Source organism: Amblyomma mixtum, chromosome 5 (genome assembly GCF_055824585.1).
Source record: "Amblyomma mixtum isolate Tamu chromosome 5, ASM5582458v1, whole genome shotgun sequence".
NCBI lineage: Eukaryota > Metazoa > Arthropoda > Arachnida > Ixodida > Ixodidae > Amblyomma > Amblyomma mixtum.
Window position 1 is genome coordinate 50,044,096 of NC_143016.1, and position 27,384 is coordinate 50,071,479.

At 44.0% G+C, this 27,384-nt stretch overlaps 1 protein-coding gene across 1 annotated transcript; it reads right to left on the minus strand.

Moving 5' to 3' along the window:
* Window positions 1-4,248: 4,248 nt before the first annotated feature.
* Window positions 4,249-10,443, minus strand: LOC149342104 (uncharacterized). The gene is made up of 5 exons (XM_089542094.1): window positions 10,333-10,443; window positions 8,019-8,170; window positions 7,084-7,151; window positions 4,862-4,948; window positions 4,249-4,386 (listed from the first exon to the last, which is right to left on the minus strand). The coding sequence occupies exons 1-5, from the start codon at window positions 10,441-10,443 to the stop codon at window positions 4,262-4,264; spliced, it is 543 nt and encodes a 180-aa protein (XP_089398220.1). The 3' UTR covers window positions 4,249-4,261.
* Window positions 10,444-27,384: the final 16,941 nt, after the last annotated feature.

A 27,384-nucleotide genomic window follows, 5' to 3' on the forward strand; every position in this document is an offset into this window, starting at 1 on the left:
AATGGCATTTGCGTGTTGTCAATCGTATTGCAGTTTAAGCATAGGGACAAAAAAATTCGAAATAAATGTGAAATTAATACAATATGTTTGAAATGCATTTTAAGCACACGCTGCTTTTTGCTAAGGGATGGCACGACGAGGCCGAAGAGAATCTGTGCCCTAGGTTGGTCCCAGGGTGGCCAGCCTGGACAGATAGGGAGGGCGGGAAGATGGATGGGGAACTAATACCTGCGGCCAGCATCGTCTTCCATATACACGGTTTTGAATTTGGAATAAGTTTTCTTAGGCTGTCTTAGAGTTGGCTGATTATTGTACTTCACAACATATTTGCCTGTAGGTAAAACACAAATAAGAGACATATCTATGGGCCAATTTATTACAATCATTCTTATTGTTTTTTGTTATATTCGATTAGTTATTCGAGCGGTTATGTCAAACCGCTTATTCATTCCTGTTTTTTTTTATTAACATTCGCTATTTAGCTGCGAGATTTCGGTTTTCTTCCACTAAATTTTGTATGGTTATACATTTTTGTCTTACTTTGCTCTTATTTTTATTCAACCAATAATTTTATTTCTAGTTTATTTTTATTTCGTCAGTACTGTTCACGTGAGACGCATGATATTCTATACCATTCCTTTACACTTATTGGATGTCTCCAGACTGACCTTTGACAAAGGATCCTGGAAGTCATGCCATGCACTGCGCCAATCGAATAAAAATATTGAAAATCTTGAATTTTAAATTACATGCTGCTCCAGCTTGAAGAACAAATTCTAATAATTCAAGTAATGTCTTGCCAGCCTTAAGTTGATCGGATGCGTGTCCCAACATCTCAAGTTCGGTCTTTTTTTCGAAATATTGGGGAATGTTACTAGCTTTAGTATAAGGGAGTAATTACTCATTGGCATCCACCCAAGCGCAGCCATACGGCTACAAAGGAAAGCTATACAGCTTTCTCAGAAACTTCGTAGTTAAAGAAAAATTCGTCCTGGTCCGGGGTTCGAACCCGGAACCACCGCCACACCGGAGCAGTCGCTCCACCAATTGAGCTAACCGGGACGGCAAGCTTATGGTAGGGCGAGAGCGAATTGATCAGTAACTCGAAGTGGGAAGAGTGTTGGTCAAATGTTTAGGGGAATCCCCCAAGGTGGAGTAGATTTGTAATAAGGGAGTAATTACTCATTGGCATCCACCCAAGCGCAGCCATACGGCTACAAAGGAAAGCTATACAGCTTTCTCAGAAACTTCGTAGTTAAAGAAAAATTCGTCCTGGTCCGGGGTTCGAACCCGGAACCACCGCCACACCGGAGCTGTCGCTCCACCAATTGAGCTAACCGGGACGGCAAGCTTATGGTAGGGCGAGAGCGAATTGATCAGTAACTCGAAGTGGGAAGAGTGTTGGTCAAATGTTTAGGGGAATCCCCCAAGGTGGAGTAGATTTGTAATAAGGGAGTAATTACTCATTGGCTACAATGAGCCAATGAGTATAGCTTTCCTTTGTAGCCGTATGGCTGCGCTTGGGTGGATGCCAATGAGTAATTACTCCCTTATTACAAATCTACTCCACCTTGGGGGATTCCCCTAAACATTTGACCTAGCTTTAGTATGTTGCATGCCTTCTGACAACAGACACACGTTCAAAAATCAAAATAGAGCGTTGGAACATGTGACGGTCTCCAAATTTTAGGATCGCTGCTTGAAGACAAACAAAGCCGAGGGCCGGTACGTATAGTGCTTTTATTTTAGTCAGTACATCGCTGTGTCGGTGCCAAGTGCAGCTTCTTGTCGACTTCCGGAACAGTCGATTGATGATGGCCGTAAGAAGCCCTGTCTTTTTTAGCAGTACTGGCGCAAGAAAATAAGATGGCTGTAGTGTTATTCCATGTAGAAAACATACAACCCGTCCGTTCAAAGACTCCTCAGCGAGTCGTTTTCGACTGCGCGCTGCACAACCAGCATGGCGAAGTATTTAAACTAGGTTTTCCGTGAAAAGAGACTGCGACAAAGCTTGGCCGACATTACACATCCCAACACACTCTCAAGTTCACCTAAAACTAACACCATGGTTTGGTTTCTTATCATTGAGTGGGTGATTGAGTAAAATCACTTACTCCCACGACTATACCTTTGTGAATATCAAATATTTCTCCTCTGCCTGTGCAAGCTACAGCTGGCTCGTATACGGCAGTCTTGAGGTCTTGGGCACTGAGTGATCTGTACACAGGGAGACGATCATCAAGAAATGTCACATGAACAGGCAGTAAATAGCCTGCACGAGTGTAGAAATGAACAGCTCGGACATAATAGGCGTGGGCTCAATAGTAGCTTAAAGGAGGCCCTCTTTGAAGTTTTGACTTTTAGGCCTCCTGCTGTATATATGTCCCCAAAAAAATGCCAAAATCGGGATTTGGCTCGGGCTACAATAGTTAGTCCTTTGTTACGTCCTCATCCTCTAACACAGTTATACTCCTATGCTGCTCTTCCTTATTAAAGTCAGTATTTTTTAGGTTGCTGGTAAACCCACTGAGACAAGAAAATTTCTAGTAGATTAGAACGCCCAGCTTAGGAACATGGCAGTGAGTCTATACCTAGGATTTCTGCGGTTAATGATAGGCACATCTACGAACCTTAAAATCATCCGTATTTCTCTAGCCATGGTAGGGCGCCAGCTGGGCTGCTCGAAACCTTCGAGTTCAATGGCTCTGCTAATCCAGTTTTAGATTTGCAGATTTAGAACACTTCAATGTACAAGCACGGTTGAAACCTCGAGATCATTTGGTTTACACTAGTGTGGACTGTCATGTTGTTTCCAATGATGATTTTGTAAGGCACCAACTTTGAAAAGAAGCTCAAGTTGGTAACGCAGGGCCCGCAGAGTTTTTAAGCTTATTACGAAACGATCGAAACGACGATTTTTCAATATTATGTAGCACCACGGAAGATATAATTACTAAGACAGGCAGCTGCTTTTCCTACGAGCGCGTGGGTCAATTTGGCTCACATACTCAGCCCACGAGGCAATAAAAAATGTCTCTGTCACATCTCACGTATGCTGTCGCAAATGGGGGAGCAGGACACCTCTTTCCTTTAGGATGGGTCACCTTCTGCCAGTGCGATAATGATCTCATAAAAATAAAGGGGTATTGTGGTTCAGGTTTTCTTTGGGTTCTCACATGCACCTCTTTTGACATCCTTTTCCTTCCTCCCTCTTCTTAGTGTTGGCGCCGTACAGTACCGTAATTTGGAATTGCAGCTCTTCCAGCTTTATGGTTTTTGTATCTTTACAGTATACGCTTAATTTTTTGTACGTCATAGATAAGCCCCCGTGTGCAAGGCTTCAGGAATGCACAATCAATTCTGAAGAATTACTGAAAATATTTCATTCGAGCTCCCGCAACTAGACCATGCAGGGTTCGCGCGCACTGCTTAACAAGAGAAAGTACACATGTATGCATCACTTAAATATTTTTTTGCCTTAGATGGCATCCCTCACATATAAACTATGAAACGAGTGCTGTGAATTATAGCGGGCCCTATTCCCTGTCATGTGGTTTAGAAGATGAAGATAGAGAATTTGGAAATGCCGTATAGAGACGCCCTTCTCAGATGTTGTGCCCCGAATTTCTTTTCAGAAATTCGATTGACAATTGCTTTGGATGGCTCCTTTAAGCAGTATTTCGATATGGTTTTCAGAGGAGCAGCTCAGCATTTGCTCTCAGATATGAGACTGGTACTTATTGACCAAGGCTCGCTTCGAAGAAAGTACTAACAAAAAAAACGATAGAGCTCGCAAGGCCATCATTCAGTTGTTTTTTACAGGCGTCACTCTGGCGGTTAAATGCTAGGAGGGCAAACTGTGGCTTCCTGCGCATATGTAACGCTGCTTGTCGTATGTGTTAGTGATTGACTTGTGTAAAAAATTTATGCCCATTGAAATTAATGGCCATTGAAATTGTAAGTGAAATTAGTTGCGTTAACACGTTTTGGCGGGCTAGTTGGTTAAGCATCTTGAATAAACAGCGCGACCAAAGACGAGCACAAAAAACAAAAAAACGCACGACGTCCGTTTCCTTGTCTTTTGTGCTCGTCTTTGTTCGCGCTGTTTATTCAAGACAGTGAAATTAATTTCAGTTAAAGCCAATTCCAAGACGTCGAAATCAGTCTCACCACTTCCTTTATTTGTGGTAATTCCGCAGAGTGAGATATTAAGCACAAGTCATCCACGGGGCCCCGTAGACCTGCAAAGCATAATCGCTTTCTATATTTCACCGCAGGTGTCCTTGTCGTAAGCTAGGACTCCGAAGTCACAGATCTCCTTGAACTTGTCTGTGCACTTCTGTGGCACGTCATCCTTGACTTGGGGTGTCACCCACAGCCCGCACTCTGTTGAAAAAGAAAAGAATATTATGGTTATTGTGTTTGCACACATCAGTGGACATGCACAGAGCTTTGTTTTTTTAATTTAATTGTGCGTGCCACTACTTTGCCCTGCCAAGCCGTAAGTCTAACCATTAAACACAGTTAACCTACGGTTTTTCCTTCAATTCTTTATTTGCAACGATTTGGTGCTTTGTTACGTCCCTGCAAATCATATGTCTCTGTAACCAGCTCTGCTAGTGCATTATGGCTTTCTGCATTCATGCAAATCTTCAAATAAAGTGAAATTGGGCACACGGGAGCACGAGCACCCGAATTTTTAAGCATAGCATGGCTGTTCAGAAAGCAACTACATAAACTTTTATGAGAGGATAACTGAGGCGTAAGCAAAATTGAGCCCTATACAACGGCCATGACAGGGCAGAACATGGCGATACTTGTCAAATGTTGAGCGTCGTACAGTTCCAGCGTCGTTACTTACGTTCTGTGTCCTTGTACGGAACATCAAACACGACGCAGTCTTTGTAATCCGAGTAAAGGAAATCGACAGTCCTCCAGGGGCCATCAGCTGTAGGTAGTTGAAAATAAGAGCGCTCTTAAATCAATCCTGAGGTACAGTTGCATTCCCACTCACTGATCTGGCTGTCGAAACAGGCCATATTATAGCGACTTTGCACAGAGTGCCTCATGCTTAATCTCATCGACCCTCAGAGTATAGGAATTTTTCGTAGCCTGGCCCAGACATGCTACATTAATGTAATCTCTATAAAGAATAGTGCTTCCTGAAATAATGTGTTCAGTAAATATATTGTTATGACGCAAAGCCTTTACTCAAGGTTGTTTGACGTGCGGCGCAACAGGCGTAACAAGTCAGTTCCCGATAGCGTCCACCCAGCCCAACTTCCACCTGTTTTTCACTTCTACTCTCTCGTCTTCACTCGTCCGTGACATTTTCCCCCTGCGCAGCCGAAGCCCGCTGGGCGTGTTATGTCCCGAGAGTAACATGGATGCAGACGAGCAACACGAGACAGTTCAGTTTTCGCGGAACGGCGACCATTTGCGGTGAGGCGCGCAATCTGATATGTGGTGTCACTAATTCTGGCGAAAACCACGTAAGAGCCATCGTAGTGGGCCAGTAGCTTTGGTGCCAGCCGCGGCGCCTGTATGGGCGTAAAAGCCAGACCATATTTATTTTTTTATTTATTTATACATACTGCGGCGCAATTATATGCGCTATGCCTGGAGTGGTAAAAGCACAAAATGCAAGGTAACAAAATGCAGGAAAATGTACAAAGTGAGCACAACAAAATTTTAAAATCACAAACGAAATATCAAACAAGAAAGGCACTGTTAACGACAGGTTAAGAATACACATCTATTATGCGTCTTCAACGCAGTTACAAAGTTTTGAAATGGACAAGAACGATTGGACCCAGGTAGAGAATTCCAGGCTTCTATTGAACGGGGAAAAAACTGAAAAACTGAAAACTGAAAAACTGAGGAGCGTAGATAACATGCGGATGGTGGCTATCGTAGCGGCTCTTGAAGCGCTTTTGTGAAGCAATGGTTCACAGGCGAGCAATCCGACATGATTTTCTGCCAAAGACAGGATCTAGGTGATACAAAGTTTGTCACTGGTAGAAATTGTAGGATGGTGTCCAGGGTGTAGCGTGGAGGGCGAGCGTAACAGATGTAGAATGGACTGTATGCAGTCGTTTCATGACCGGCGGCTATTTCAGGCGTATTTCGTGAAGGGCAGTATGGTGTCCCAGTACTTATGGTCAGAGTACATATACATGGCAAGCACGTTGGTGAGTCTTCTGTTTCTGCGCTCCATCTAACTGTTTGTCTGTGCGTGATGTGGTTTTGAGCGCCTGTAGGCAGCTATGCGCAAACGTAGCAGCCCTTGAACCATACAGGCCGTGTGTTTGCAACATTAGCGCTGTTCCATGTAGTAATAGGACGCAGTTGAAAAGGAACTGCGTGATTTGATGAACGGTAACCGATGGTAGAGCAGCCCTTTCACAATAACGTGTCAGGTAGTCCACACAGACCCCGATCCAGCGATTGCCATTTCGAGATTTGGGAAAAGGTGCAAGCAGATTAATTCCAACCGGCTTGCGCGGAGTGCTCGGAGGCGTCACACGGTGAAGCAGGCCAGGTGGAGCGGAGGTAGGGCGTTTGTGGCGCTGGCACTGCGTGCCACTGGCCACATATCGCTTTGCCGTGGAACGGATTTTCGGCTAGTAAAACCACCCTTGAGCAAGATAGAGCATGCGATCCGATCACAAATGTCCGGAGGCGGAATTACCTTTCGTGACACGCAAAATGCAGGAGCACAGAGCCGTTGAAACAACGAGCAGATATCCTCGGCCCACAGGGCACTAGCTCAAAAACATGCTACAGCTATACGCTATTAAAAAAAAAGCACTGCTGATGCCAAGCCTGCAATTTGTTCGAACATGGTATGCCGATCGGCCAGTTGTACTACATGCTTGATTAGAAAAAGGCACGACATGGAAGAGAAAAAGAATGACATGAGAAGTTAGTGTTCGCCATTTGGTTGCTCATGTCGTCTCTGTTGCGCCTTATTCTGTTTAAGCATGTGGCATATCTTAAGCAATCGCCCACTGGCACCCTGCAAAAGTTGAAGACCGAGTGCGCACTCTCTTTAAAAGTGAGTGGTTCAAACTTAGTGCTTACAGTCGTTCAAACGGTAGTCAGCCTTTTCCGGCGTCGCACCAGGCTTCAAATGGTAAGTAATGTTGGTCCTGAAACGACAGTAAAAATTGCAATCAGAACAAAAATGTAATTGCCTAGAGAGTGCTACACGGTACAATTTTCGCATATACTTTTGGAATGTATATAAATAAAACTTGTTCACCGCATTACTTCGTGGCGTGAATTCGAAGGTAATCCTTTCTCTTCAACGAAAGGAAATATGAATAGGCAACGAAGACGCTTGTCGGGTTTCCACTTATGTGACATTGATACTGAAGACAGAAAGCGAGGTTACAGAATATAGAGAAATCATTGCAACCGCATTTGGAGACGTGCCAAATGGAAATGAGCACGCTTATATAATAGATATAAAAGTACCGATACTTTTAAAGTGGCTGCATAAGGCAACGGCAACACCACATCTGCACCTTATTACTTGTAAACGTCGTTCACACAGCACAGCTACGCAACACATCTTTCAGGAAGGAATTTTTCTACTTCTTCCAGTTTCGTTGAAGTCTAGTTAGTAGTGGGAAAGGCAGGAACCGATGTAAGTCGAGCAGTCCACGAGAAAAATTATTATGGGAGTATTGTAACGTATTGATAAGCAAATCTTGAAGGTAATAGTTTATTTTGCCGCTTCGTATCAAAAGCTTTTTTTTGAATTTTTTCCATCGCTAGCATCCAATTGCCTCGACTTCCAAGGAAAAAACAAACAGGAAGTCGAGCTTATAACTTCAACCACTGCCCCCGGATATTGTGTGACATATTTCCAGCAAACACTCTTTCTGCAACGCACATCAAGTGTGAAATTCTTTACTTGCATTAATGAAAGTAACACTTTTTCAACAATAACTATTTATACTGTAGTGGATGTAGTAGCATATACAGCTTTGTCCCAGTCAAATGACACTGACCCTGGTTGTCCATTCTGTCCTTTGAGCACCCACACGTAGGTCGCTTTTCTGGATTCCTTGTCGAAGTCTGTCCGAACGGATTTTGCGCAATCGAGATCTCCGTCCATATCTTGGTCAAACATGACGATCACCAGACGAAATGCATCAAATACCTGCGTCATCAACGAAAGGTAACCAATGGAAGCGATTGCATAGCAACTGTAACCAGTGTGCTAACATGTCTAACTATTTTTAAGATTACGCAATGATTACTGCCTTATTATTAGTAGGAAAGGAAGAGCGGAGGATTGCCAAAGTTATATGAGATCCTTTTCGCTGTAAGGCTGTTACATTCCCTTTCAGCTATTTAAACTACGTTACGGGCTGACAAAAATATTCTGGCACTGGGTTGAAGCAACGCAGGGCGGGGTAACTAATGCCGTTTTTGTGAAGAATGGCTGGACGTGAAATAAGTATCTGCTCATTGTTGATCGGTGTTTGAGAAAAAAGAAACATACAGTAAAATTATTTGACATGCTTCTCTCCCTAGGAATCTCCAGCTTTCGCTCTTTGTTCTGAAGCAACGGTGGGTTACGTCACTCGAATGGCCAACGCTGAATGTCAGACATAAACTTTCAATTTACTCTTTTCAACCGCTGTACTTTAAGTTGCTGCGAACTTCATTTTGATTGCCGTATTTCTTGAAAACCGGAGTTGAAGACAGGCTATAGCCACAGAAATAGTTTGCAGAGAATTTAGCGCTCAGAAACAGTTGGAATTTTTCTCCGATGCCAAAAATAAAAAACCTTTTCTCGCTGTGAGCGCGGAACACTTCGTCAAGCTCAGGCTCATCGTAGCAAACACAGAAAAGAGAAGAAACAGAAGCTCTAAATCCAGGGAATGACGGGATAGCGTCGATGGGTTGATGGCTATATGACGTAGCTGGGCATTCCTTACTAAATATTTGTGGGCTTATGTCCCGGGTGTGATGGAAGAATAACACCGACATGCGTCGAGACGCGAACAAAACTGCCGTGCACTGGCATCAGCCTGCCGCAGTCTTTGTGCACATCTGCTACGTGTGGCTGTGCTTTGGCCGCGCGACTGGTCGCAGCGAAATAAAGGCGCTTCATGTTCATACATACATCTCTGGAAGTCTTCATGCCACTCCTACCGCAGCGGCGCAAGGCTAAACAGCGGTAGCAGTTGCTGCCGCCAGTGGGGCTTGTGAGACCAAGGGTGCCCTTCCTGAGCAACCTCTCGCCACCAATCATTCATTTCAGTGCCACCTGCCTCACTGGGCGCTTTGCCTACAATTGGATGGGTAGGAGCTTGTAATGAAGCCACAAGATCACGTGACCAAGCTGAATCCCCGTCACATGGGTTGCATCTCTGGAGACTTTCCGTGGAATCTTCAGAGAGAACCAAGGGCATCGTCGAAGATGGCGGCTTTTGTGCGAGGCGTGGCCGTTAAAGTTATCGCTTTCAAATGGAAAGAATGCTTTACCGCAAGCCAAGAATGGGATCGTCTGAAGACGGCATCCCTTGTACGAATTGCCTCTTTTCACTTCCGTTCATAAAATCGCTATGTTTCACCCTGCGTATCGCTATATTTCATATCTCTAAGTGGCCAGGTAAAAAGCTTCTGTGAACTCGTAGAGGCGCAGCCTAGAGGCCGGCTCCTGCCTTTGCCGCATGGCCTCCTTAAAGCGGGTAGGCAGTCGCGGCGTTCCAGGTTGCCTTCGACATCATGAAAGATCTATTTCGCCAGTGCCATTTAAGATTCATATCAAATAATTTAGCATTTTATTGTTTCTGTTTTCTTCTCTGTGGCTGCTGTATCTTTATGAAGAGAGGTTGCAGGGTGTTCTTGCCTATGTTCTCCACGACAGTGTATTTGCTTACGCAGACTCAGTTTTTCCACTTCTCTTTTAACATTCACATTAAACAAGCACAGGTGGGCGAAAAATTCCGGAGTCCTGAACTAATGCGTTCCTCATTGCCTGAGTATCTTTGGGACGTAAAACCAAATTAAAGAAGTCAAACCGAGCGTGCTTGTGAGCATCGATGCCCCTTGCATGCTTTCCTTGTGCTGACCAGCACGAGATGAAGTTTTATGAACCGTATAAAGAGTTCGTTGTCAGTCGACCGGTTTTTCTGCTTCCTACGCCTGCATCCCCGTTTTCGCTAGTGCCCTGCAACATCTGGTTAACGTGCTTGATAATCAAAGCGCTCTCGTTGCGGGTCGCCGCTTTAGCAGAGTTCCAGTGCTTTACACGCGGGGTTTTGGCAGAAAGAGCGCCTTGCCTTTAACGTTTCACCGGTCCGCACTTACCTCAAAAGCATCTGGGAGTTCACTCGGTGTGTTGTGCTTCGCTTCGGCAGGCAGCAGAGGGACCCAAAGGCCTAGAGCACACAGGGTGCACAGCAACAACGGAGAGGGCATGATTTACACTGGAGTCCTGCTCCTGAGTCTTAACTGCCCAGTCTCGTCGTCACCTTTATACAAAGTCTTACTTGAACAATGTGTTATAATGTCAAAACGTCAAAAAGTCCAAAAATAGTTATATCAAAACTTTCGTGTTCTTCATTCGCATTTATGTTAAACCATTGTCAGTTTGAAAGGATGCAATTCCAGCCAGATATTTCAGTTTTTTTTTTCTATCCTTTGAGTCTGCCGTTGGTCCTTATTTTCTCTGACTATCCGTAATATATGCGGTTAGGACACGTGCCTTGTACAGCTTAAATGCAAAACGAGTCATACGCCCCTAGGGTAGGAGCGAAATTCCAATATGCAATTGCAGCACGCCATACTATCATGCCACGTTATCTTTCTTATTTACGTTCGACGAGATGAATGTACTAGGTGGTCCGCTCAGTCTGACAGCTGTTATTAAGAAATAGCTAGCTGGATAATTATTCCTTCAGTCTTCTGACTGTGAACAAAAATTACATTTACTCTTTTCTCAAGCGCTCAACGTGTTTTTGACATGCCTGCGTCAGTAGAATACTCTATACCCTTAGTTTAAATATAACACTAACTAACTTAGTTCTTTATTAAGAGGCCGCTTTCACGTCGACTTCCTAACCGTGATTGCAACTCCAATTTAACGAAAGACAAGTCACCACGAGCTAGCTTTCAATTTCTGGCACCAAGAACAACCGGAACAGGCTTTATTGCCACTTCCAGCATAGGAATTCTCGTCGATATTACGGTGCCGATATTAAAAAAAAGCAGTGCTGCCTTAGCTGTGACCTCCGCTTTAAAATATATTAAAGCGCGGTGACTCATATCAACATAATTTGAAATACTGAAGATTTAGCCAGAAGTCGAATTTGCTAATTTTATTAAATATTAGCCTTTAGCTGAATTATTATTCTCTTCGTCAAAGTGCTCGCAAAAAAATAATTATACAATTTCTCAGTAAGAATGGCATTCTGGCATCATCTTACCTTAGCTATCAGAAATTTGGATCCACACTTCGCGTAGTTAACCTCCCTGCCTTTCCATTCATGATTCTCTTCCTTGGATGCATACCACTGTTTTACTCTTCGCGAATGAAATAGGTATCAAAGCACTGATAGCTAATTTCGCTATGTGCTTTAGAACGGCAAAATGTCCTTGCCCGAGAGGGGCGCTTGTTTTTTTTTTTTTTACTACGACAGCCATGCTGGCATACCTCGGATATAACAAATGGTCTTAACAAAATTATATCATGTATAGACTACACCCATTAATTGTCCAGACCACTCGAAAGCATGAAAATACGGTACAATATTTCTATCGGTGTCTTTCAGTAAAGGAAAAAGGCCTTCGACATTGTCGATTTTTATGTTATGCAAAAAGGCGGAAAGAACGGGATTACCTCTATCATTTGAGGCCACCGTGGTGACTCAGGGGTTATGGCGCTCGGCTGCTGACCCGAAAGACGCGGGTTTGATCCCGGCCGCGGCGATCGAATTTCGATGAAGGCGAAATTCTAGAGGCCCTTGTACTGTGCGATGTCAGTGCACGTTAAAGAACCCCAGGTGGTAGAAATTTCCGGAGCCCTTCACTACGGCGTCATTCATAGTCTTAGTCGCTTTTAGACGTTAAACTCCCATAAACCATACGTTATACTTGATTTCTACAAACGTATCTCAAGAGCCAAGGCGGCTCAGTATGGCGCACGAACACGGATCAAGTTCGCCTGAGATTTTTTCTTGTTTTCCACACAGCGCAGTCGTTGGGGCCTTTATGCATGGTCACTCTAAATCACTTTATATATTACTTTCTCACACACTATTTAATTGGCCTACATAACGGCCTAATGCCCGCGCCAATATATACGCCGACAAAAATTAAATAACTTTCGCCGCAGGGTTCATGAAACTGCCACCCCAATTTTAAACGCTTAACATCAGTGTGTTTGTAAACGCTTTTCAAGAAAGAAACTTATCCATAATTTAATCACGAAAAAGTTAGGTTACCGCTATATCTCTAATAAATGCTTGGATGAGCTTTCAGCAACGTCAGTAGCAAGTGATGGGTCAAGAACATATGCTGATCGGAAGTGGATACACCATCTTGAGAATCGAAGCAAGAAATATTGGGAATGTTTTACAGGGACGAAAGATCGATGGCATTTAAATATACCTGCGATAAAACCTTTTTTATTTCAAGCTTTGTGAGTGCCAGTTAGTTGATCGCAGAATGTCCTAAAGGATCACCTGGAGGGCATTCAATTAACTGATTTTAGATGTGCAGCAACGGGCTTTGGGAATAGTGAATTTCACTGTCTTGAGCACGACCTCTCCTCTGTCCTTACATAAAAAGCTTACAATGCTGGCAGTGCTATTTAAAATTATCTGTTTCGCCATTCGTGCTCACAGCCATGCCTGCCATGTCATTACTTTCCGGGCCCTTTTCATCCGACAACTGCTAAGAGGCCGACACTGTCAAAAGGCGAAGTTCTTCTGCTTGTAATTCATAATAACCACGGCCAGCATCGCCTTTAGTATCTAGGGACGAGATTTTGGAATAAGTCCTTTGTGCTGTCTTGGAATTGGCTAATACTTCTATTTCATAACATATATTTCCTACTGAAATAACACACGTACGAGACATATAGGTATACGGCCATTTTCATACTGTTATTCTTATTCTTGTTCATATTCGATTGGTTATCAAAAGCTATAGGAGACTTTTTCAATTAGTCGTTTTTTCTTCTCTATTGTACGCTTAAGAGACCTTTGTTTTCTCTACATCGCTTTTGGGTGGCAGTACATTTTTAGTTCATTTGCTATTAATCCTATTTATCCAATAATTGCATATTTTGTTCATTTTTATTGTGTCGCTCAATTTCACGTGAAAAGCTTATGTCCTGTACCATTCCTTTAGTTTTTGTGCATGGCCGCTCAGCTGGGAAAAAAAAGGCAATCTATCTCTAACCCAAGCGTTTACCGATGGGCAGCCATTGAAACTTTAAAATAAACCATTATCCTCTCGCCGCCGGAAAGACGCTTCTGGGCTGCCCGAAACGCCCAGCGCTCAGTGGTTCAGCTATCTCTGAATTTCGCCTCCTGTTGCTAGAAAATTACCAAGTACAAGCTGGTATAATGCACGGAGGATTCATACGCACTAAACGCGGAGAAGCAGTTCTTTTTTTAACGTTTCAGTTTAACTTGTAGCCATATTAAGGTGAACTCGAATAGACCTTTAGGTTTGATGGTTCACGCTGCGGCTTAGAGTGAACGGTCTTGTTATTTCCAGTGATCATTCCAGGCACGACCTTCATACATACGCAAGGAAAGTAAAGAGTGGACCCGCGCAGTTCTTCAGGCTGGTTTTTCGCGAAACGAAAAAGTTATCTGTTTTATGACAGCGTGCACTATACAAGTTATAATTACAGAATCAAGCAGTTGCTGTTCCTCTCAGCGCAAGGCTTAGAGAATTAGGAGAAGAAAAAATTTAAAATGCCTCCATCGCCCCTCAAGTATGCTGTTCTCAGTGGCGAAACAAAGCATTCATTCTCACGGAGATGGATGCTCTACCTTTGCCAGTGCATTGAAGATAAATTAAAACTTAAGTGGTGTGTTCGTTCAGAATCTTTTTCTGTCCTCTCATTCTCGTTCTTGGCCAGCGAAACCGAAGAATGACAGTGCGTGCGACATGAGGCGGGCCCTGTGTCCTTAAGCGACTGCTGTTATAGTGGATACCGCTTATAGATGTGATGCCGTTTTAGACTTTGCTTGCTGTCAAGCTCAACTCATTGAAACATTTCATCACCTCGCAGAAGCAATAACTTTCCGTGCTCAAACAGACATCACAAACCTTGACTACGAAAGCATTCGATAAAGTGTCGCACCGAAAATTGTTACATAAGGTCAGTGCTATGTTCAAAAATCCAAGTCTCATAAAATGGTTTCTCTCGTGCATATTGTATCGTGAGCAATAAGTAAAAGAGGTAGTCAGTCTCAAATTCTTCCCGTCTCTTCTGTTGTGCAGCAAGGTAGTGTCTTAGGACACCTCCTCTTTTTGATTTTTATTCAGGAACGACAAAACAGAAATAATGTTCCATTAAGACTTTTCGCCGACGACTGCCTGTTGTACAGTAAAATAAATACAAGTGATGATCAGACTAAATTAAATTGTAACCTCCAAAGAATAGCAAAATGATATGGCGACTGGCAGATGGAGTGTAACTTTAAACAGTCCGTGTTCATGTCGACAACTAGAAAGAAAAATTTTCTTAAATTTAGTTACCAAACTAATGGGTACATAATTGAACGAGTTGACAAATATAAATACCTAGGTACAACGCAAACACTACACTTACGATGGAATACTCACATTGAAAATGTTTTCTCCAAAGCTTTCAAAACAGTATGGCACCTGAGACGCACTATGCACAATGCAACTCCTTATGTAAAGTGCATCGTATACAAAACACTTGTTAGACCGATAACTGAATGCGCCAAAATAGTATGGGATCCGCACACCGCAACCAACTGTCTCAAAGTTGGTAGGATACAGCGACTTGCTGTAAGGTTTATTTATAATAAACTTTTCGACAATCGTTCTTCAACAGGACTTTTAAAATAAAGCTCAATTAGCGACACTGTAATGCAGAACCAAGTAGGAAAGATTGAAAACACTTTACCGCATTATTGACAACTGTCTCAGAATAAACAGCTGAGGTTACTTCGAAATAAAAACCAATGAGACATCAAGGCATCGCCATAGTAAGTTCATGCCATTACTGACCATACGAAATGATTGTTTGAAGTTCAGTTACTTTCTGCGAAGCTGCAATGACTGGAACTCTCTTCCCGACTTTGTTGTTTTGTCTGAATCACTAATTGAAGTCTCACAGAATTGAAGTCCCACACTAAGTCCCACAGAAGACTCGGATTTGCTCGTAAGCGCTGCCTCCTCTACGCTCCTTGAAACCTGTCGCAGTGCCACCAGCAAACAGAATAACACGATTGCCAGGAAATACTAGACTCCTAAGTATCCAGTCTGGAAAATTACAGAGCACGGGCGTATGCTGTGCAGGAGGTAAGTGCGATGCCTTCAGAGAAGAAAAATTAGCACCAAAACAGCAACACCAAAAATAGGATTACAGTTCCTGATGGTTCCAAGCTATACAGAACTGGTTAAATTGAAATGTTTTTTTATTCTGTGTGCGGACACCGCACTTATGCTTTTCCTATGATGCGTAAAGTTTCTCGCAAAGCTTAGATGTTGGCAAGCAATAGTAGTGGTTGATAAGACCTTCAGCACTTGTAACGTGAGAGGTTTTCAATGAGACGAATTGGGTTCAGGAAAACATAGTGGTTCAAGTGCTGTTCTGAGTAAATTGTATTGCTGCTCTGCATTCTTTTCATTTTTTTTTTTGCCTGCTCAACATATCACATGACATATTATTGAAGATTAAGAAATTCGCGCACTGTAAATAGTTGAAGACAAGCTGCTTCGGCCTGCCGTTTGTAAATCCCATGATAACATATGAAGCGGCCGTTTAGTTAAAGTTCCCGTTCGCTACATAAGTCCGAACACGGCCCAGGCTCCTCTGATTACAGGTCCAAGCCCGCGCAGGCCCATCCTCAAAATTTGGCATTCTAAGTTTGCCTGTTTTTCCTGTCCTCCCTGAAAATTTTGGCAGTTGACCCACCTGACGTGGCTTTGCAGGGTGGAATGCAGTCGCGTGGCTTTGTAGTCGTGGATTCGAAGTTTTGGCGCAAAAAGGTGGCGTAATGTGATAACAGCGGGAAAATTCGGTTTGAAACGATTCATGGAGGGAAACCAAATTATATGTGCGATGGTAGGGCGTCGAGCGTCTGTCTGCCAGGACTTCACGGATAGGAAGGCCGCATGTCGGTGCCTCTCTGAAATTGTTTTGTTTGTGTCTACATAAAGTACTGATAAGAAGTGTACACAATTTAATTGTAGAACTACATCCGAATTAAAAGTAGACGGCAAAGCCCAACGTCTTAATGCTTTCGCTTTTCTTTCGTTAAGGAATCGTTGTGAACTCCCCCAACCCACCTCTCGAATTTTTGCGTCTTTGGCCGTTAAACACGGGCGCTTGTAACAATCGAGGGCACGGTAAAATGAAGTAAATAGGGTAGTTCCTTGCTGAAAAATTTTAGTTGCCGATTTTTGGTGATGATCAATAACTTCCGAATTAACACTGTATTTCGAACACCTAATACAAATAACGATTTCATTAAATAGACTAAACTGATTCAGTTAGTTTTCAACATAAAAAATGCGACTGAGAAGGCCACGCGTCTCTGAAAAGCACTCAGGTTGCCTCACTGGCCTAAGGCACTCCGCCTTTTATAAAGTCCCGGTTAATTTTAGCTGAAAACGCCAGATATAACCTTCCGACGGCTTAACGAGGAGTCAGCAGGGCCGTGTCCCCGCTGTGGATTATTTTTGCTTATCATGGGAATAATCCAAACGCACTTACTATGCGGCGCTCTTTATAAGTTCAATATTTTGTACAGGATTAGTGATGTGTTTATCCTGTTTTATAACATACACATAGCGTATTATTTTAGAACCTCGACACCAAAGCAAACATTCATTCGTTTTGAGACATATTTAAAAAGGCTAATCATTTGAGGCTTGCACAACGTCAGATCAGGCACACTGCGCTTCTGCGGCACATTACCGTAGGTTCTAAGGGCGGCTGGGGCCTGTGCGAGAGCCCAGCCAATGTCTACAGCGTCCACACCGACGCCTCCACTCGCCCACCGCCCCTAACGCTCCAAATTCTGGCGACGCTGGCAGACTACTCTAACATTCGCTGCGAGAGAAGTGGCTCTTGACTATGGCTTTCATTAGCATAGAATAGCTGATTTACAAGACAATATTTAAGAATGTGCGCCTAAAATTGAAGTGTATCTGGTTTTTCAATGTCCCGGAACGCTTAAAGTATTTCTTTCAATACTTTGCCCCTTGCATTTCATAGTCCGCGTCTCTACCCTCATCGCTCGTGCACGTAGCTGCTTGCACCAACGCTTTGCTGTGTCCCCTCTTGATTTTTTTTTTTTGTAGGGTAGTTTTCATGCGGCTTTAGTCTCTCTATAACGAGCAACAAATGTTCGTGCTCATACCAACTCTAGCATCCATGTTAACCGTCTGCCTGACCCAGATCAGCTACAGCATGTGTAGCTCTCGTTATACTTATGCAAAGCCAGGCCTCGCCCCTTACCAGACGAATCCCTAAGGTATTAAAGAGAAACCAGGCACAATCTTTTATTAGGCGCACGTCAGCTTGGAAATGCTGGCTTGCAGAGAAGATAGGTATCAAAGGTACCAACTGCGTACACAAGAAGACAGAAGAGTATCTATCGTTTCCAATTTTTGCAACAAATCTCTCATGAGGTTTGAGAATTTATCCAACCTGCTTATCTAACGCCAGTAGCGCTACAGAAATACTTGAAATAAACTAATAGAAACACTATAGTGCAGCAAATATAAAGTTTTCATTCATGTATGCTTAAGGCGTTTTCAAAATGCTCTACTTTTCTATTACACAAGCCCTTTACGTGCAAAACAGGAGTGAAATAAAGCTTTGCCGCGCTGACTCAAACCATGCCGACACGTGTACAACATGGAAGCTGTGTCGACCTTTTCCAAAAATTAACAGCTGAAATGGGGAGCGTCGACCTCCACGTGCAGCCGAACAATCTGCGGCGTCGTCGAAGGTTCGGCTATCCACGGGTATTTGCCTCAAGCTGTGACAGTTCTGGGCATGATTTATCAAGCTCTATGTACAAAAAAAATTAAACAATCCCTCAGTAGAAAATAGGTACCGCTAACTAAAGTTCTCACTGCGGGCCATATGTCCGGATGGTTCGCGCCGTCGACAGCTTCCCCGTAGAAGTGAGAGAACTTCTTCAGCTTCCGTTGCACCGTTATATGAAACTACAGGACCGTTGGAAGCTCGGTTTGCAAGCCTGTTAGTCAACCTAGCCGCACGCGAGTGGAAGGCATGAAAGTTGTGCCGTTTAATTTGCATTGGTTACCGCTTGCCTACCGCTGCTGGTCCAAATTGCGATTCGGTGGTCTCGCGGCTGATCTTTTTAGTTGTCCGCGCACCGTGACACCGTCCGTCGGTAGGTACGTTGAACCGGAGCCACTCCAAGCAAATGCTCCAACGCATTCGCTTCAACACATAATTCTCCTCAGACGAATACTTCGTGATTTCGAATTCCAAACAGTCAGATTGAGATGCATATCCAATACTTTGCTACCCGACCGAACATTCCCAATTACTTACTTCGGCTCGAGCCAATAGTAAACGTTAAATGTGAATTCATAATTATAATGATGATCTATAAATACGTGGTCAAAATAATTACGAGCTCTTTTGTGCGTTAAAACTGAATTCAAACACGTATAAATATCTTCACATGATGACTAGCAAATTCATCATGTTCTCGTCAGACTTACGCCTCTGTTAGAACAGTCGTCCCTGCTCGCGCAGCCGTCGTCGTCACTATGGCACTAAGAACAGCAACTCGATGACCATGCACGACTAGGCGGCTCCCCGACCACAGCTTTATCCTCTTCCTCGCGGAAATCAATGAAGGTGGGGCCCATCCTATGTGATCGGCATGGAGTCAGAGGCTTCGCTAACTACTCCATTGTTAAACACACGAAAGAAGTAGTAACGGTGGGGCTTAATGGGGTGGGAGGGACGCAGCTACCTAATTTCGCGGGACGAAAGCTCTAATGATTGGGCCGTGCTATCGTAGGTGGAGAAATATATCGCCTTTGAGCTCATTCTACTAATAATATTGTCCCTTGACCATCCTGTGGGTGCTATAATGATCATATTACTGTCATAATCACCAATCATAACTCTCATATTAAGCATGAATTCAACAAGCAAGCAAAGCACCAGCTAAGCACCTCGTTTCTAGCGGCCACTAACATGCCACCTGCATTTGCTTCGTCTACTTCCTACTAGCAGAGAACTGTCCCGTCTATGCGGTTATCTAGGTGTCTCTGTATACAATACATATCTGTGTCCTGGAAGTGGTATGTATCGTCAGGGACGTTGTGCTGAAGCTGATCAGCATTCGGGTAAAAGCAGTGGTCCTTACCCTGCCACCCTGCGCCTCTCCTTTCTCAAGACCAGACTGCTACGGCACTTTCATGGAGAACTGCTCGCTACTGTACCCGTCGATTATGCTTATGCTGTACTCGCTTTACTATTTCTCAGAGTCATGTACTGGCACGTTCAGCATAATCCTCTCCTAGACATAGCTGCTCTGCAATACGCACATGTCTCCAAGACAACAGCTTGGAATAGGGGAGTTTTCAATTTCTTTTAAATTATGAATTACAGAAACTCAATAAATGCCGAAGAAACAAAGGCAGTGGGCCCATCTGCCTCCATTGTCAAGATGACTACAAGTGACCGATCATGCTAGCATGCAATTACGTCTTCTGCGAAGAGTGGGTGTGTGTGTTGTGCGACAGGGAGCTAGCCAACATGCCTCATGTACCGAGCCCAAATTGGAGAGCAGCCGATCTGTTGTGACAGGTACACAACTATCCTAATTGAAATCTTTTGAGCCGCCGCGGTGGCTCAGGGGTTATGATGCTCGGCTGCTGACCCGAAAGTCGCGGGTTCGATCCCGGCCTCGGGGGTTGAATTTCGTTGGAGGAGAAATTCTAGAGGCCCGTGCACTGCGATGTCAGTGCACGTTAAAGAACCCCAGGTGCTCGAAATTTCCTGAGCCCTCCACTACGGCGTCTCTCATAGCCTTAGTCGCTTTCGGACGTTAAACCCCATAAACAAACCAACCAAATCTTTTGAACTGGGATCAAAATAATACGCAACTTTAATTTCCTGCATGCCTTAATTACTAAAGAAGCCCCATTCAGTCGGCATTTCCGTCACTAACAAGGCTGCTACGCGTTCTTCTTTTTGTGCTGCTCTGGATTACCAAACCTCACTGTGTGACTGACAAAGTGTGGGGAATTGTACAATTTTTTTACTACATAGATTTTGAAAATTGTTTCCTGTTTTCAAAATTGGGAATATTTTGAAATTCTACAGAAATTTGGAAATGGGCCTGTTTTAGTTTCCCAAGCAAAATTTCTACTGTAGACCCCACCGAGTTTAATAGAAAGCAGGTATGTATTAAGTATGGCTTGATTGTCATCACGATATCATGCTTTAAATGGTGTTTTGCTAGCAGCACGAAAGAGTGAAAGCTGGCGCCAAGTTACAGAGGGTTCGTATAAGCGGGGAAAAAACAATGACTACTATTACGACTAGGCATGCATTCGACAGAAATGCATAGTACCGTGCCAGCATGATGCTTAAGTTAACTATAGGACACCACATGCTCACGCAGCTTCCACACCGCATGCCGGGTCATCGAACGCCGGACATTCTCATTGCTCTCGCGTTGTCTTTTTGTCCGCAGACGTGCCAGCAAATAATTACAGTGCCACTCAAAGTTTTGAAATGGGAATTTGTACTACACTTGTATTCCTTTGTTATCAAAAGTAATTTTCCCAACTGTAACTAGTACTGTCAAAATGAAGGATACCGCTTGATTTGTAGACAGCGACACCACCTGACACAGTGTGGTCAGTGTTACCGCTGAGTCCGGTTTCCTTCATACTTTCTATCTTTGCTACTTTACAGTATTAACTGTCATTTTTCCGAGACTGAGCCCTTCGCTTTTGGCGTAGCCTGTAGTAATTGACAACTCGTGCACTACAGCTCACTGGACGTGGTCTTATACCATTTGGCGCGAGACATTTGTTTTGGCGAATGAACGCTGCCATCTTTGGTCATGTGATTGAGATAAGCGTGCAGAGAGGTTAAGCCTGCAGAGAGGTTAAGAGGTTAAGGCAGCCTAGCCTTTTAAGGTTGTGTTTCCAGCCCTTTCACGTACGCATGCTATTAACGTTTTTCGTTTCGACATTGAGAGAGCTTTGCAGCCTTAGTAGTTCAACTAGACATAATGAAGAGAGCGATCAACAGCGACTACTCAGTTTGTGCGACATGAGTACGCCCTACCCTAGATGCCTTCGAAGCCGTGTGTCGGCAGTGGACTTCTATAGTGTACAACCACCACGCGTATCTGAAACTCCCCCCTTCGCCGAGTTTCTTGGCTTGCTTTAAGCCCACGCGTGGAGCAAAAAAAAAAAGAAACTTCTTGTGGGTTAGCATTGCTAAGCACGAAATACTGTGTGAAAGCACAGTTTTGCGAAGGTGGTCACCGCCGCCACGTAACTGAAAGCGCCATTGAGGTTTCCAGTGACCCAGGGAGTGAGTTAGGCGCGCCTGCAACTTTTTCATTGTGAATGCAAGTTCCCTTAATATACGCCGGGGCCGATGCTCCAGTGCCATGTCTCTGCAGCAGTGTTGTCAACTTTGTCAACTCCACTGAGCATGGCTCTAGTGCCATGTTTCTGCACAACGCTGCCCAAGCCAACGCATGCAACGCACATCTCTCTGTCACTACCGCTACATAGCTCAAATGGCGAATATTAGTTTCGTGGCATTATTATTGCACGATGACGATGGTGTGCAATACACTGTGAGAGTGTGTTGCAGTTTTACGCCAGGCGTGTTCGGCTGCAGTGATAGACAAGTGCTCTCGCGCAGCGCAGCGGCCTGCGAAGCTGATCTGTTCTCGCCACCGAGTGGTCGACTTCCAGTCGTGGATATTTCGCTGATTTCTTTTTATTTATTGCTTTCACTTGGCACAAACCCCCAAACATCTCAATCATAAAAACATCGCAATATTTTGCACGGGGTTGACCAACTTAAAGAACTCTAAAACCTCGATCATACACCACATCAGCTGCGCGGCATGTGGCGAAAAACAAACCAATGATAGAAATTCGACTTTGCAATGTTGTACCTCAAGCACGTGGCTTCGCCTAAATCGAGATGGACGACGAGAGATCAGGTTTCCAGGCTCCACCAGTGGGATTCAGAACTGGCCAAGCCCTTTATTCTCGCTCATCCGGCGCCATTGCATGCATGTCGTCGGCACTACATGCCGGAACTCTAAAAACTTAAGCTGTTATCGTCACTTCCTTCGCTTCAGTGGTCTTTATCTACAAAAAACACAGCTGTGGCAAATTGTACTTCAGCACACTTTTCTTTCTGAAAACAATGAATTATCAGAGGGCTCGATGTCTTTTGCATGGAAGTGCTATTCGTGGTTCCTAAATTTGTGGTTTCCGCCCGCTTTTCGGAGCACAAAAAAAAGTGTCGGCGTTACTTACAGGCGTAAAATCGCTTGTCTTGATCTTGGGATCACAATATCGGCGAACTCTATTAATAATCACAATCGCAAAGAAGAAACTGCATTTAAAGGTCCCATAGTTCATCCGGAGTGCTTTTGTAGAGAGCTGCAGCTGCGTGCAGTGTAGGCTATTTCTTCGATGTGGCTGCGCTATTTAATCGGTCCAGGTCTCCTGTTTGATTTCATACAAAAACATTAGCACGCACTCTTCGGGCGGCACAAATTTTGTTGCGGAAGCATGTCATCCAATGAAGCATGTGGGGAGAAATTAAAGGCTGCTTTGTTATTCATGCATTACAGGAACTTGCATGTGGAAAGTAGTCCTAGGGCCTTTAGTTATTTAGTTTTTATCGTAACATGGCGAGTTCTGATATATGCGTCAGACGTGTAACACAACATTAGTCTGAATAATGAGGAAACTATGAGCATCCTAATATATTTTCAAATTTGCTGTACGCTTCAAGATTTTTAAACGGCCTGTAGTTATGTTTGATTGCACATTTTATTCTCTCTTTAAAGTAGATCTCGTCAGTTCAGCTTTTGCTTACGTTCCAATTATTTGTACATAAAGACCATTACTATGCAACCCTTTTATTGATGCAAAGCAGTTCTGCAGTTTTCCAAGTGCCTCCAGCTTGAAAAACGTGTTAGGAAGTTAGGGTGCACTTACCAAGCATATGGAGACAGGATAAAGTGAGTGCCTGTCAAAGCGCTCTTATTGATAGCCGCTATTCTAGCAGAAAAGAGAGATTTTTACACCAATGCGTTGAGCACTACGATGTTAGTCGCATAAATTTATGCACCTAACCATTAAAATAACCCTGCTTGCGTGAACTGTCAAAGGTCGGCAATCAGCAAATACAAGTAAATATTTACTGAGCTGTGTCAAGTAAACAAACTTTATATTTGTGCGCTGGCTCAAACTGGTAAAAATTAATGACGTAGCGGTTGCTGCCCTGCATGCTAAATGACTAAGCACTCATGCTTACACTCACTTGTCAGCTCAAACGACAATTTCGTCACCGGTCCCATTAGGCTTCCAATCCACTGTGAAGTTTTTGCTGTAATGGCAGTCGAATGAATGCTGCCGTTTGGTGTTCTGCACAACCATGGTAAAGACACGAGGTAACCTGAACTGTGGCTGGTGCTAAAATTGATTTCTGTCTTGGAAGCCATCAGTCAACAGACGTCCAGTTCCTTCCCGAAAATCCCACCTTTTCAGATTGCGACGCAACTTCTGTTCAACAATTCAGCCTTAAAATGAGCCTCGGGGACTTCACTCCAATGAGAAAGCTTTTGTGAGGGATGGGGGAGGGAGGTTGCCAAGTGGGGAACGAGACCTTTTAAAAGATGTTTGTGAAGGCATTGAGGTGGTGCGAATGGTGGCATGGCAAAGAGAATGTCACTAGTGTCACTGAAAAAATTTTTCCACTCATTCTAACTGTTGGGTTCACTTGAAATAACTGCAATAATGAAATTCAATAGAATAAAGGAACCAATTCCGTGAAGCAAAAAAGACAGAATAAAGGAAATTAAGAGAGAAAAAACGCATTGAAAAACTTTTTTGATGTCACAAAATGGCAGAAGAAAGGCAAATAACAGAAAAATTTAAGGGTGAGGGAGCCAGAGATGAGAAATAATAGCAGAAGATGACAACAGAAGGTAAATGGTAGAAAGAGGGTGTGGCCGATGGTCCTTGGCGATCCCAAAATGAACAAGGGAGGGGAAAACCTCAGGTTGCTTGAGCCAACGTTTCGACAACAGGACTTGTCTTCGTCTGGGCAAAGCGTTCATCATTGGCAGGGATTAAATAGGTCCTTCGCTCCGAGGAGGAAGGCCCCGGGTGGGGGAAGGAAAGTGGAAAAACTTATATCCGGGGGGTGTGTAATGAACAAAGGCTTTGAAGGGGCTGCGACGGGGGGCAGGTGCTGGGTGCAGGTAAAAGCAGATAAGCGAGATAAATATAAAAAAGTGAAAAGAGGAGGAAAGATTAAAGAAACCATAAACAGGTGATATAATTTACTGAGAAGGGTGTGTAGCTTGTTTTCCTCTCGTGGTGTCAGTTTGCTCTGATCGGATGCAGGACCTTCATGAAGTATTACGTCAGCAGCGGGTTACACCTGAGTTTTCCAAGTTTCCTATGAAGACATTTATCCTTGCTGCTTCTTATGTTTTTAATTTCTCAATCAGAAACTCTCCTCGGCAATCTCAGAAATTTGACAGAGACGTACACACTGCAAAAGTTGCTAGTAAAGAAAGACTATTGACGTTCCAGTGCCCCTAACGTGTGCTTGAAGCACACTAAAACTAACTACGCGACAGCGCTAAACTTAAGAACAATTTTATGGACTAGCCGCTATGGTTTAGCGCTGGTTAAACGTGGAGTGACGCGAGAGCTCTGCCGAGCCGCCTACTTATACAGCTGCTACACCCCTGTGCCCCTCTCCACTCCACCCCCCCCCCCCCCACTCGACACGGCGCATGCGCACAGCTGTTGCAACTTTGTTTCGCCGGCGCGCCGCGCCGCCGGCAGCAGCAGCTGCTCCGCACCACGTGACCGACCGGCTCAAGGCCACGGCGTCGTCACGGAGCTCGAGCGGTGATATGCCGAAGGCTCGAAGAGCTGGCGTAGTGTAGCTCTCGCTACAAAAATTTTGAGAGGGCATCTCTCGGGCTTGCGTTCCCGGGATGAGCGGCGCGCCTCGGCGCCGGCGTAGCTGAGCGTCGAGCTGGGCGGAGAAAGAAAGACGGCGATAGCGAAGAGAAAGAAAGGAGGAAAACTGAGGAGGAGAGTACAGCGGTAGCGTGGGGACAGTTTGCGCGGCGGCAGGAGCCATGCGCGGCGCAGACCCGCGGCACCGCAGGAGCGCGTGCGGAGAAGGCGGCCTATTCGCATGTCATGTAAACACGCTGTAAGCACGCTGGCCGTTCACACGAAGGGAGGTTCACTGGCAGAACACTGTGCGTACTGCCTAAACGCACAGCGGCCTCCGTTCGGCAATGCGTATCATCGCCCTTTTTGTTCAATCATGGTTACGAGAACGAGCAGGCGGCTCATTTACAAGTTAGATGCACATCAAGTGTGCTAATTATTGCGAACTGCAGCTGATGTAGAGAGAAAATCGGACGGACTTCTCTACCAGAGAGGAAAGGCATTGCAGAATGCTTAGAAAGCAACACGGAGAAAGCAAACAGCATCTGAATTTTCAGGTGCTTTCCGTGCTTTTGCCAGCCTCCAAAGTGTGTTCAAATCTGTCGCAGTTGTACGGACTAATTTGCAATCCAGCATGGAAATGAAATACCAGTTGTCATTTGATCCTACAAATGAGGCAAATTTCAATATTTAAATTAACTGAGACCCAACATGGAGTTAATTCTGGCGACAGCAAAACCATACTTGTTTTGACGTGATAAATGGCTGGTTTTAGGAGCACGCGCCTGAAACGAGTCGCAGCATCGGATGTTTACACGATGTGCGTGGCCATATAAATTCCGTTTGTATGTCGATTCAAAAGAAATGTCCTCTCGCCGCCTTTCTTCTGCGCCTCTGATTCTCAGTTCGTTTTTGTTAATTTAATAATTTAATAACATCTTCGCGATGCTTGCGCTATGCGGAGGATCGACGAGGAAGAGCGAAGTTTCTTTCTTCAAGATGTACTTACGATGACGCTTCCCATACTGTTGTAGGTGACGATCGGTATAAAGAGGTTGTTCCTTGCATCATCTTGATTGAGGTTTTTCAGGAACTGTACAAGGCAACTCTCAGTGGTTACCAAATTTTGCTGTTGTCTTGTGCCTTAAAGGGGTTTTCCCGAAGATTCAACGTATCACTTGGTCTTATATGCTATGCCAGACATACCATAAATTGCCTCAAGTCCCTCATAAGAATCTTGTAGTACGACAAAGATTATCCGACTTCTTATTAAGCTTTTCCAAGGTATACTCTTGACAAACCAGGTGCACAAAATTCGCGTTCAAATTTATGGGAATAAAAACTTCGTTTACATGTAAAACAATTCTCTGAATGTAATATAAGGAAATACATCACGAAAGTTAACTCATTTCCCATAGTAACTTAAAATGATATCTTGCTTGCGAGAGGTTCAGGCAAGCCTTGTTGCCTATAATGATGTTTAATTTTATCATTATTTTTTGCTTTATTCAGTGATACAGTGTAATAAATGCACAGATTCAGCTGATAAGCTTGAAGGTGCACAGAAAGGCCATTTCAGCTGGCCTGCTGCTACGCTGCGTTATCTCCGACAACCTTGTAGTGCAGAGAAGAAGCACGTGTAATCTAGCTTTGAGGCTTTCAATCCCATATTACAAATACGGCCCAGCTAACTGCATACGAGCAGGACTGCCAACCTCTTTCTTTCATTTCATTAATAAACTCATGTTTTACAGCCTCTATACCTCAATGTAATGAAAACTCCTAAAAAAATCACTCGCATGCCTTTTAGAAATGACAAGTGAAACCTTGGACAATACAGGTGACCGGCATGAGTAACATGGAGCTAAGAGACGTGGTAGACTTTTTTGTTCTTACTAAGTCGAACCTGCTCCGTTTCTGCTGTTAAGCTTGAAGTCAGGGACTTGGTTTATT

What these genes read in the sequence shown, in the direction of transcription:
- LOC149342104 (XM_089542094.1), bottom strand. Translation starts at nt 10,443, where the DNA reads ATGCCCTCTCCGTTGTTGCTGTGCACCCTGTGTGCTCTAGGCCTTTGG. An exon ending in AACTCCCAGATGCTTTTGAG is followed by an intron (nt 8,171 to 10,332) that starts GTAAGTGCGGAC and finishes TTGATGACGCAG; the next exon opens with GTATTTGATGCATTTCGTCT. An exon ending in TGACTACCGTTTGAACGACT is followed by an intron (nt 4,949 to 7,083) that starts GTAAGCACTAAG and finishes AACTACCTACAG; the next exon opens with CTGATGGCCCCTGGAGGACT.